Source organism: Thamnophis sirtalis, unplaced genomic scaffold, assembly GCF_051295495.1.
Source record: "Thamnophis sirtalis isolate CommonGarterSnake01/CBP01778 unplaced genomic scaffold, rThaSir2_p1.2 scaffold_15, whole genome shotgun sequence".
Lineage (NCBI taxonomy): Eukaryota > Metazoa > Chordata > Lepidosauria > Squamata > Natricidae > Thamnophis > Thamnophis sirtalis.
In genome coordinates, this window is record NW_028261395.1 from 2,171,109 (window position 1) to 2,183,699 (window position 12,591).

The 12,591-nt window shown below is 37.8% G+C and overlaps 1 protein-coding gene across 2 annotated transcripts in view; it reads right to left on the reverse strand.

The window, feature by feature from the left end:
* Positions 1–852: 852 nt before the first annotated feature.
* Positions 853–12,591, reverse strand: part of IDE (insulin degrading enzyme) — a 58,812-nt gene continuing 47,073 nt past the window's right edge. For both annotated transcript variants that reach the window (XM_087702233.1, XM_087702234.1), the window contains 8 exons: positions 10,956–11,047; positions 9,669–9,780; positions 8,655–8,822; positions 6,226–6,498; positions 5,459–5,520; positions 4,794–4,866; positions 3,634–3,701; positions 853–1,721 (listed from right to left, as the gene is read on the reverse strand). In XM_087702233.1, the coding sequence (XP_087558359.1) occupies positions 1,626–1,721; positions 3,634–3,701; positions 4,794–4,866; positions 5,459–5,520; positions 6,226–6,498; positions 8,655–8,822; positions 9,669–9,780; positions 10,956–11,047 (944 nt within the window). In that variant the 3' untranslated portion in view covers positions 853–1,625. The remainder of the gene's footprint in view (positions 1,722–3,633; positions 3,702–4,793; positions 4,867–5,458; positions 5,521–6,225; positions 6,499–8,654; positions 8,823–9,668; positions 9,781–10,955; positions 11,048–12,591) is intronic.

The following is a 12,591-nucleotide window of genomic DNA, read 5'->3' on the forward strand; positions in this document are numbered from 1 at the left end:
ATGGTTGCTACTTTGAATCATAAATAACAAATTACACAGTGCTGTTTCCAAGTCGTCTCTGACAAAGGACCATAAATGGAGGCTGCCGATTACGGTCACTTGCTGTGACAGTCGCAAAGCAGGCCACAGGCCTAATGTTACTCTTTTTTATGGCAGTAGTTAAGAGAAGTACTGTGGTCATTAAGCAAAGCAGGGTTTCTTATGGCCAGTTTTACAACAGAGTATTGTGAAACGCAGCCGCGTGACCCTGGGATGCGGTAAACGCAGCATGTTGTCCGACATCTGCAGCTCAGTCACATGACTGTGAAGGGCGCCTGACTGCCAGGACTTCAAATTTGGGTGGTAACTTCTCTTTCTCGGGACAGCTTAACTTTTGAACGGTCAATTAAGCGACAGGTTGTAAGTCAAAGATGACTGAAGTGCTACATAAAAGGGATGCAGGCTAAGATTGTAGGCTGCATTTGAAATACTGAGATCTCTTGAGCAGATGAATGTGCACGAACGCTGTAATTGTGCATTAATTCCCACTTTCTATTCCTAGAAAGAGCTCTGTGTGGCATGGGAGGGAGGGAGGGGGAGAGGGAGGGAGGGGGAGAGAGGGAGGGAGGGAGGGAGGGAGAGAGAGAGAGAGAGAGAGAGGGAGGCTGATCGTGCTAGGTGACCACACTTGACGTTCATACAGTATGCAGGGAATCTAGGCAAATATTAAAATTGTGAGTTTCTGATAAAGGAGGAGTGTTTGCCTACATTACAATTTACATAACTACCAAGAATTATTGATGGCCTTTTAAGAAGATACAGTACACCCAAATCTCGTTCGACTTGTCCTAAAACAGTACATGACAAATGGAAGGGGGGAAAAAAATAGCCATAGTAATTTTATTTAGAAGTCAAAGAAACATTATCAGTGCAACCTTAAGAAAATGTAAAATTTATAAAGATAAAGTAACGCTCTTGGCAAGGAAAACAAGGCTACCCAAGTGTTTCCAGCATTTTACTAGTCTGTATATAAAATCTTCTCAAACAGATATAAAGATTAAAACTATTTTGACTTTTCTAATAACGCTTCCAAGATATTTGTTAATTTTTTTTCTCCCCTTTTCCACTGATTTTTACATAGAATCTAAATGGCTGCTTCCAAGAATCTTTTATTTTTTTAATGGTATCACTCCATGCTTCCCTTAAAAACATCAATATGGCCTTTTAATAATATTTTCTTTCTTATACAGTAAAATATGCTTCCAAAACAGTTGATCTTTGTTTAAAAAAGTAATGATTTGCAAGTGGAAGATCAGACTGGTATGGAAACTTCTTCACAATCCATGCAAACTAAACTTTTAAAGGGCCACATTATTGTAAAATATACCATTTACCTACACAGATCTTCATATATACCACTTAATTTTAGTTTCTGGTAGTGGCTCTATGACAAACACATAACATATGACTAGAGCATACTTGCTTAAACTTGCTGTATCCCTATTGCAGCATTGATGCTGGATGAACCTAGAAGGAATCAGGAATCCTGGAGCACTTGTCCTCAAGGACAAGGTCTTTGTCCATTATGAAAAGCCACTGAAGGCATATTATAAATCCTCTTCCAGTTCTTCATCCAGCAAGATTCTTCACAGTTTTGCGGCCATGAAATTGATATGAGGTTTCACCAGAGGGAAAAGTGGTAGGCTGCGTTTGAACTCAGTCATGTTTTCAATCACAATCGGCTGTAAAGGAAACATTTTTACAAAGATAGCCATTGAGAACCAAGCATGCTCCGACTGATACGTTGCACAAGACAGGCAGAATCACTGAGAGCTGAAAAAGGCACAGGTTTCAACTGCAAAACTGTCATTAAAAAGCCAACCCAGAAATCAGAATTCAAATTCTTCTCAAATAGGATGGTGTATTCTATTGTAAAAAAGTTCAACGCAACAATAAGGTGAAAACTGCAGTCAAAAACACTCCATGTGCCAATGTGGGTGAAATTAAGTTCTATGTAAAATGTACAATATTACTACCAAAAGATGGATTTGAGTCAACCAGGAAATCAGCTCAAGAGAAATTGCTGACAGTTTAGAATGGCCAACGGAGAAGCTGACTATCAGCATTTGAATGAATTAACAAGCAAATGCTAAAAAAGGGATTTTAAACAAGCTGAAATCCAACAGTGCTCAATTAAGGCAAACATAAATTATCTATTGCATTAAACTCACTGTACTGTCATAGACTTAGTTACCTAATCAGTGTAAATACGTGGACTGGTTCTGCTTGTTTTTTAGTTGCTTCTACGTTTGGGTGACCTGATCGACTTTTGTCAAGATTGTCTGGTAGGAATTGATTCTTGTGCTTCTTGTAAATTTATGCTTGTTGTTTAGCGATATCATCTAATCAACTTGCTTTCTATCGTCCTCTTTTTGATTATTTCCATTTTTCCATGGTTCTCTCCAATGATTCTTGCCTGCCCGAATGAAGCGGTCACTTCATCTGATACTGAATACTGAATCTTTGGGGACCCCCCTTTCCACAGCAGGGACAGAATCAAACAGGGTGTGTGGGAATCGGCAAGATATCTAAATGACCTGATCTCCCCAAAACAGAGAATAGCTTTCTTCAGAGCCAGATTTAACATCCTTCCTTCAGCACTCCTCCAGGGCAGGTATAAGAGAACACCTATAGCCGAACGCGTTTGTATATGTGGTAAAGGAGAAGTGGAAGATAATTCACATGTTCTATTACACTGCGAGCTACACAGAGCTTGTAGGTCTGCACATATTCCCCCCTTACTAGAGAGATTGCCAGGGAGGGCAGACAATTTTTATCTAGGCTTCCTCCTCCAGGACACTAACCCGGTTACCACGTCTGCAGTGGTAAAGTTCTGTGCTGCTGCAATGTCCATAAGAAAAAAATTGGCTACAGAAGTATAGCTGTCACCTTGTTCCAATTATTTGGACCTACCTTTAACAATCTTTGGACCATAATGTTATTATCCACTTTTAATGTCGATACTTTTAATTATACTTTAATGTTAGTATTTTTAATATAGTGTAAAGACAAATGTACATTGCTCGCTCTGACCGTAATAAAGATCTAAACTTACTTACTTTGGGGACCTCAAGATTTCTAAGGTCTATTCACAATTTGTAATGGTCTATGTAATCAAAAGCCTCTATATCCATGATGGCGAACCTAAGGAGCGTGTGCCACAGGTGGCATGTGGAGCCATTTCTGAGGGCATGTGAGGTGTTGCTCTGGTAGCTCCAACACACATGCGTGTGCTGGCCAGCTGATTTTCGGCTGTTTTTTTGCCCTCCGGAGGCTTCAGGGAAGCTTCCTGAAGCCCCTAGAGCAGTGTTTCTCAACCTTGGCAACTTGAAGACGTCCGGACTTCAACTCCCAGAATTCCCCAGACAGCTTCGCTGTCTGGGGAATTCTAGGAGTTGAAGTCCGGACATCTTCAAGTTGCCAAGGTTGAGAAACACTGCTCTAGAGGGCGAAAAACCGTCCAACGCGCAAACCGGAAGTTCAGGAAATGCAACTGTTTAATAATTCAAACATTATTTAGAACTGCACAAACCAGACGGCATTTTGAGCATTTCTCTGTTAGAAATAGTCATGAAAATATCCTTTTTTTTTTACCTGTGGCAGTGGTGGTGCTGGTGTTAGACTTACGTCATTTTGGCTTGGAAATTCTCCTACAACAGGACCTGTTTAATGATAATATTAATAATAAATATTTTAAAGACTACTAAAGAACTCCATAACATATATTTAAAAGATAAAAGGTATGCGTTGCTTCCTTCTACTTGAAAATTTGAAGATTTTTATCAAAGTAACAGTCACTAAGGATGGTTGCCTGCTTAAACTCATATGATGCAAGTGTCTGAGGGCAATGTGTAATATAGCAGAATATCTTTCGAAAGGAGGCAAACACAAGTCTTTCGCTACTGAACCTGTTGATAACAGGATACTGTTGACAAAACGGTGCATGGATATTTCTAGTTCTGAATTGTGACCAGATTGTGGCAGAACTTAAGGAAAGGATTTTGTAATCAAATTCCAAACTGAATTTCTAGTTAGAGCTGGAAACTTCAAGAAAACCTTTTTCTGCCAGCCGCTCACAGTTCAGAGATGTGCCAGGGCAGTCATGCTAATGTAATTTCACAATTCAACGTGAGTACTTTACAAACAGTAATGTTGAATCGCTGTTTCCTATTCTGACTTCTACAGAAGCACTCTACAGCATTCACCACTGATAACAACTCAGCTACAACAGATCACAGCTGGTCTAACTTGGGCAATAACCAATTCTACAAAATATGGTTGCTACTTTCACCTTATAATTATTTCCATGTATATAAATGGATTGTAAGTGGTACATTTCAATGCAATTGGTTCTTTCACTGTGACATTTATAATGTAAGTGTCATTCATGTAAATCAATGGATATATTTCTATTCATCCATTAAAGGTCACATGACAGGAGCCAAGGTGGTGCAGTGGTTAAATGCAGCACTGCAGGCTACTTCAGCTGACTGCAGTTCTGCAGTTCGGCTGTTCAAATCCCACCGGCTCAAGGTTGACTCAGCCTTCCATCCTTCCGAGGTGGGTGAAATGAGGACCCGGATTGTTGTTGGGGGCGATATGCTGACTCTGTAAACCGCTTAGAGAGGGCTGAAAGCCCTATGAAGCAGTATATAAGTCTAACTGCTATTGCTATTGCTCTGCAATACAACAATCTTTAGGGGACAACTTGAATAGAGGCCATTTGTGAGGAAATACATGCATTTAGTACTTACAGGAATTCATTTCCCTTGCTAGTACATGGACCGATATTTTGTGCCTTCTTTGGGCATCTACTGCCAACAATTCCTAGGTGCAAATAAATTAGGGTTAATTATTCCTGTAAAAATCAAGAAAAAAATCCATCTTTGCAATGAGAAGAAATCATGGAAATGAGCTAAACCAAACCCTGCAGCAAAGGGTTTTCGAGAAATATTAATGCTAAATCAAATCAAATCAAATTTATTTAACTACGGTAAATGACCAACCAGGTAAAAAAGAAAAAGGAAATAATGACTGAATACGATTAAAGCAGTATAACAGTAACATAAAACATTTTTAAAATAGACTTAAAACCAGAGAATGAATAAAATAATAATGTGTAAAACGTAAGATAAAATAATGGGATAAAATACAAATAACAGAGTCGGTCCAAAATTAGGACATATTATGTCTTCTTATGGAAACTTCTGCAGAAAGAAATTTAGCAATTCTACTGCTAACGGTGGGGTTTGGGTCTATGAGTAGGACCCAGACAGCCTTTTCCTCATTGAACAATCCTAGGCTTTTGTCATATGATCTTAAATTGCCACAATCTTTATAAAACTGCCAAGTACATTATATCTTAGTATTACAAATATGTCTTTTAATAATAATTTAACCAGAACCTAGATCAACTTACCTTATAAAACTGCACTATATTATCCTTAGTAAGGGTTTTGAGATATGCCACTTCAGTGTTATCTGGACAACAAAGTTAACAAATTTAGTATACACAAAATATGTAAGTTTGATGTGTGCAACGTCAGGTTTCCATGTCTAACGAATCTTTTAAAATCTTCCAACCTGGTTCCCATTGCCCTAACTGCTGGCAGAGAATGTAATGTTTTAAATGGATAACCTTGCTTTTTAACACTTCAGTCTAACTGTTCAGTCTATCTGATGTTACCGAATCTGGCAATAAAACATCTGCAAGAAAACCACTAAGCTCAGACAGAACCAAGGACCCCAGAGTTAGGCCCTGGGCTACAGGTATTCCATCGGTAATACTTCAGTCTATCCACATTATCTATGCCCTGCATGGTTTTATAAACCTCAATCCTGTCACTCTTTTATCCTTCATTCCACACTAAACAACCTCAATTGCAGTATGGAAGCTGTAGGCCAGTAAATATTTTTATCATTCCCCTCTTGCATGATTTCTGTAATAATTCAGAATTGTACAAAATGTTCAAAGGGTAAAATAGTAACATTTCACACCATTTCACAGTGCTTTACAGCCCTCTCTAAGCAGTTCACAGTGCCACCACGGCTCATAATTCCAGTGTTGAGACTGTCACTAATTTTAAAACTATAATAGGAATTATCATGGAAGGTGAGATTTCAGTTGATCTCCAATATTCTTGCTTCCAATTGGCTCATGGTAAGCTCAGTTTTTTTTATTCTTACCTCTATCAAAGTTATATTGCTGGGAAATGATTTCATCCCAATACTTTGCACACTCGGCAGATAGTTTCTTTGGTTTGTCAAGGCGGCGAATGGCTAAAGCCTGGATGTGTTTCTGGAAAGCTTCTTCAGACATATCTTCTATGGATTTCTCCATGGTTTTTAAAAAGGCTTCCACCCTGCTTTCTAGGTAGTGTGGCGGCTTTTCTGATTGGATGATGAACCGCAGACCTTGGACACCATTAGCCCTCCGGGGACCACTGAACACAATGTAACCTGGGGTGGGGGGAAGTCAACGTATCAGCAATTATTTATTTATTTAATTTATTAGTTAGACTTATATACCGCTTCATAGGGCTTTCAGCCCTCTCTAAGCGGTTTATAGAGTCAGCATATCGCCCCCACAGTCTGGGTCCTCATTTCACCCACCTCGGAAGGATGGAAGGCTGAGTCAACCTTTGAGCCGGTGAGATTTGAACCGCTGAACTGCAGATAGCAGTCAGCTGAAGTGGCCTGCAGTACTGCACCCTAACCACTGCGCCACCTCGGCTCATCTCATCATCTCATTGCAATCTCTTACCATTCTTTTTGTCAAGAAAAAAAAGGCTTCAATTTCTTTTCTTGTATCCTGACCTTTAATTAATTTTTTAATTTAACATTGAATTTGAGCATAACTTTTGTAAAATAGCTATTGAAGTCAAACTGTTAACTGGACTTCTGGTGAGATGGTGGCACGGGAGATTGCATTTATGTGCGCTCCAAGTGATAATTTTAAATTTTATTCTATATATATTGGTAGGAGTTGGTTTTTTTTTTTTATGAAGCACACAGCATCATTATCAGCCGTGGTTTGACTGTGACAAGCTAAATTTACTGCAGAAGTATGAGTTTGGAGGCAAACCAATATGGTACTTCTAGACTGTTTTCCAGAACCACCATTGATAATAGAAGGATCTTCTGACTTATAATTGATGTTAAAAAATATTGTGGGGGGAAAATAGGAGGAAGAAGGAATATTTTGTATGTTGGCGCAGTGGTTAAATGCAGCACTGCAGGCTACTGCTAGATCAGCAGTTCGGCGGTTCAAATCTCACCGGCTCAGGGTTGACTCAGCCTTCCATCCTTCCGAGGTGGGTAAAATGAGGACCCAGATTGTTGGGGGCAATATGCTGACTCTCTGTAAACCGCTTAGAGAGGGCTGAAAGCCCTATGAAGCGGTAGATAAGTCTACTGCTATTGCTATTGCTATATTGTTGCATTGACAAAGTAATAAAGGCAGGATTTTAAAAAAACCTCTAATAATACAACATTTCCGCAAACACCTTTTTTCTAATTCAACTTTCTGTTTCATACTACTGTTTAATTTTTTGAGAAAGACCCAGCCTCCATACCCTTCACATCCCATCCTACCTTGCCAGGTAAGATTTCCCACTGGATACAAGAAGTATTTGTGTTATTTCAAGCAGTTAATATTTGGTATTACGTTAAAGACTCTTTACTAACAAAGAGGAGAGCTACTGCACTACAAGGAATGGAATTTTGATCTCTCAGCAAAGCCTTTGTTAAGCAAGACACCCATGGGACTGCTTCACTCATCTGCTGTAATCTCAGCACTCTTGGTTGTGGTCGTTAAGTGATTGCCTCAGTCATTAAGCAAACAGGGCAAAAGAGCAAACTGCAAGAAGTAAACTGCTCGGGCAGGCTGTAGGAACAAAGCTCAGACCTGCAGGATTTACTGAAAATGTTCCTCTCCCCTCCCTGTATAGCCTCTTTTGGAGTTATATACTGTCATATTCTTCAAATTTAATTAGCCTCTTATTTTGATATTAAATATGGCATAAGTGATGAATCTTGGTTTGAATGAGAGCTTCTCAATGGCACTGCCTAGCTTGTAGAAAAGTAGACCCTAAAGATTTTGTTAGTCCCAAATTGATTGCCTTCTGGTTAAGATTAAGTTGTAATTTTTACAGATATTTTGGGGGTTCAATTATTATGCTTTTAGTATGTTTTATTTTTATTTCAAAGCCCATGAGATTGTGAGTTCTAGACTAAGCATCCATCTGCTTCCCGCCATTTCTTTCAGTTTTATTGAGAACCAAACATGATCACATTTTAGTTTGGAGTGTTTTTGAGACCTTGTATTCTCACAAAGGCAGCAAAATCAGTTAAGTAAATAAACCCCACAGCCCTAAATAGCTGATTATCAATCATTTGTTCTTTAATCCCCTTCGGGGGAAGGGGAGTCCCCTTCGGGGGGAAAAGGGCGGCATATAAATATAATAAAATGAAATGGCATATAAATATAATAAATAATCACCTGTTGTGCTATAGGTGGGATTCTTAATGAAAGGTTGCAACAGCAAATTAGCTTATAATAATTGATTTAAAATATATAGTGATCTTAACAGAGACACACATAAACAAAAGCTCACCTAATTGTTCCTTAGTGCGCAGAGTATTAAAGCAAGGCTCTGAGACAATTTGACAGAAGAGCTCCAAAAACATATTCTCCGAAGTGCTTTGCATATCAGTTTGATAATATATTTCTATTCCACAATTATTATGAACTTCATTCCTCTGTTGATAGACAAACCATCCTCCTAAGAAAAAAGTGAGAAATGGGGTTGAAGGGAGAATTTTATGTTCTATTTAGTGTAGGCTAGCAAATTACAGCACTGTAGAACATTATTTAATATAAATATCCATGTCCAATATCTTTATTTGTTTTGTGCAACCTGACATCTCTTAAATATATAATCTGTTTTAAAATTCCGAGACAGGCTGATTGCAATTCTAGAATCAATGGTCTAAACCCATCTCAAGGTGTCAGATAAACAATGCACCTTTATTCTATGCGTGGAATAAAAGCACTCAACCACAGCACTTTTAGTAGAATCAATTGATCAGATGCACAAACATTTCAAACAAATGCCAAGGAAGCTCTGGGTATGCAACAGTTTCAATCTGTGCATTATCAAAACGAGTGTGACTGCCCCACTACAGTATACACTACTATCAGTTTAAGTAAGCTGCATAGTACTCATATCATTCCCCTCTTATACAACTGAAAGAGATAAGTTTCATGATTAAGGGTTTTTTTTCTTTTTCTTTTTAAAGAAATTTTTATTTTTAAACAAACAAGCACAGACAAACATAAAACTGCAGAAGTATATTTGATTGTAAATGTGTTAACAGCGGCTAGAATTATATTTGCAAAAAATTGGAAAATGAGAAAATACCAATGCAGGAGGATTAAAGGTTTTTTTTCAAGGAAGCAAATCGTGGGGTTGATTCTCACATATCTGCAGCACAAATTTGAAATTAAACAAATTTTGAAAAACAAAAATAGCTGAAGACATAATTATCCTTCTTTATTGCAAGCTATAGTAGTTGCGCTATGAAACTTGAAATGAAGCATTTTATAGCTGATAAGCCAAACCACTTACTATCAGGCAGCTGTACTTCCCTATATCTTACTAGCTGGCTGGGAAGCAGAGGTTTTGTATGAGCATGCTCAATGAGAGTGTCTTCAACCATTTGCATAACTCCTAATGCAGCCTGGAAAAAGAAGAAATTCATTGCAGATTTTATTCACTGCCTGATCATTCTTCATCTGTCTGTGACAACAGCAGAAGGGTAACAGATTTGACCGCAACAGCAACATTAGGAATGAGAGAAAGGAGAAGCTCTCTTGCAAATATTAAATCTGAAAGCCGAAACCATACATATGAACGCTACTCAGCATTCAGAAATAAAAGGGAGAAATCCTCATTATATCTGCATTATATTTAAAATGTAAAAAGCTTAAAATATTTACACAGTCACTGCATACGTAATTTCTGTTTTCAGCTTCTTAATAATGTAAGATGAAATTGTTCTTTGGTTCAACATCTTTTTCATTTATGGTAAATCTGTCAATGTTTTCCTGCTTCCCCCTCCTGGACTTGCATGAGCTGTTATCATTTTATACTGCTCTGTTTCTCCCAGTTTTGTGCACAGAGCACTTTGCACATTTATTTGAATTAACATTTCCTTAAGGCGCTGGCATGCTTAAGCCTCGTGCCTGGATCCTATTTGCTTCATGGGAATGGGACAGTGTAATGCAGACAGATGGATGCCAAAATGCCTTTTATTTCACCATGCAGAAAAGCTAACAACAAAGTGGCTAAATGAATTCAGAATCAAAGGTATTTGTAAGAGAAACAAGGTGGCTTTAAAAATTACTAAATAAAATGAAGATATAATAAGATGCACGCTAAGATTATACAGCACCAATCTGAGAAATAGTAAATAGTCTGACATTACAATTTTATTATAAAAGAGATGAAACACCTCACATTTCAATTGTGTGTTTATTTGGAAATAAATCCTATTAAATGTAATATACTTCAATCCAAATGAATGGACTTTGCAGAAATATTAGAAGAACTAATTATAGCATATCCAAATTATCATAGAAGATGAAAGCATACGTAAGATGCGAAACAAAAATAACTGAAGTTAGCTACCCTCAGCATGAAACATATAATGCCCATTTTGCAAAATATGCACGGTGTGCTAAATACTATATAACTATCCTCCAATTTATTGATATGATAAACTTACTGTTAATATTACAATATTGAACATTAAGGTAATACACAATAATAAGGACATTATTTAAAATTAACAAACACTAAGATTTGGGGGGAAATAGGTAATAAATATCAATTAAAAAGCACATCGAAACCAACCTGTTTTGTTATATTGCCATGGAGAAGTGCTTCAATATGTAACCGTGACAACAGTTGTGAAATAAAGGCCTTGAGGCGAGGAAGAGTGACATCTACAATAGATATGTAGATATTTAAAATCAAATGCATTTTCAATTTGAAGGAGAGAGAAAAACACATTATCTTAAAATACAATCTATTTCTTAACTTAGGAGGTAGAAAGAAAAAAAATATAATAACCAACAAAAAAAACCAACAGTGTTTTCTTCACATATATTCATATTTGGGAAATGTGGCACTCTCTCTTGCTGTGCTCACAGTATGCCTTGCTCAGAATTCATATCTGGTTTGACCCAGATTTCAATATGGAAAAGGCAAAAAAAAGACAGCTTTCTGCGCAATCAAACTAAACGCACATCATTCTTCAAAACTAGTCATTTACATGATGGTTGAAGACAAAAGTCCAAGCTGTTACTGACTAAAAGAATGTAGCACTCTTGGAAGCTACATAATGCCCTGACATCTTCATAACAGTGATTAAAAATGGTGGTTATTTTGATATTATATTTTTAGCACACATCTGTATGTGTCAGCCTCTGCCTTGCTGCTGCTTCGGCTGCCATTGAAACGGGGGGGGCATGGTATTTGGGAGGGGAATCATTATGTGCTGGAGGAATATTCTAGAAGCTGTCCTGACCATCTCATTGCACATGTGGAGGAAGGGAGTTTCCCGCCAAGGTTAACTGTCTAGCATTCCACCCTGATGGTGTTTTTTGACGTTATCTCCCACCTGACAGTTGGGGGAATTATAATTGGACTATGGACTGGGGTGCCAAGGGGAGGGGATTGAATTATGCATGATATTCATTGCTTTCGCGCCCAATTAACCAGACTCAGCTTTGCTTTGCTACTATTCGTTTGTAATTAGTAAAAGTACACTTGATTTCAAACAAATGGAGTTGAGTGGTTCCTTTCCTGATTATTAAATGAAGCAGCACCTGACAGTATGTTACAAATATCTTTCTACATCTCAGGGTCTCATTTATGTTGGGTGTCAAATACCAAAATTGAGAATTATCAGAATGATAGTATGATGTGTCTAGAAGGCACAAAAATGAACAATGCTATGTGTTACAGCTATTCTCTTTATTTCTGGCACATTCATGCCTACACAGGTACACACCTACACACCTTTGCATCTATCTTTCAGACAGACGCAGACAAGCATCTGATGTAGAGATTAAGGTATTAGACTGGAAATCTTAAGAGACTGTGGGTTCTAGTGCTTCCTGAAGCCTGAAGGTCATCTGGTCACTTTAGTTCAGCCATTTTCATTCAGCCCAACTCATTAGACTGGGTTGTTGTGGGGGAAATAGTAGGCCAGAGCATTATGTATGCTGCCTTTGAATTGTACCAAACAAAGGCAGACTACAATAGTAATAATACTAATACTAATATATGCTTGTGGTGCAAAACCAAAACAACTAGAGCATCATTTGAACACAATCAGCATTGACAAAAATCACCATTATACAATTGCAAAAGTCAGCTTTATTTAGCTTATTTATTTAGCTTACATCCTGAGACCATATCTTTAATATTATTCAATGACACATTCCTATCTTAAGGCCTCAGAAGGTGGACAAAAATGCCAAAT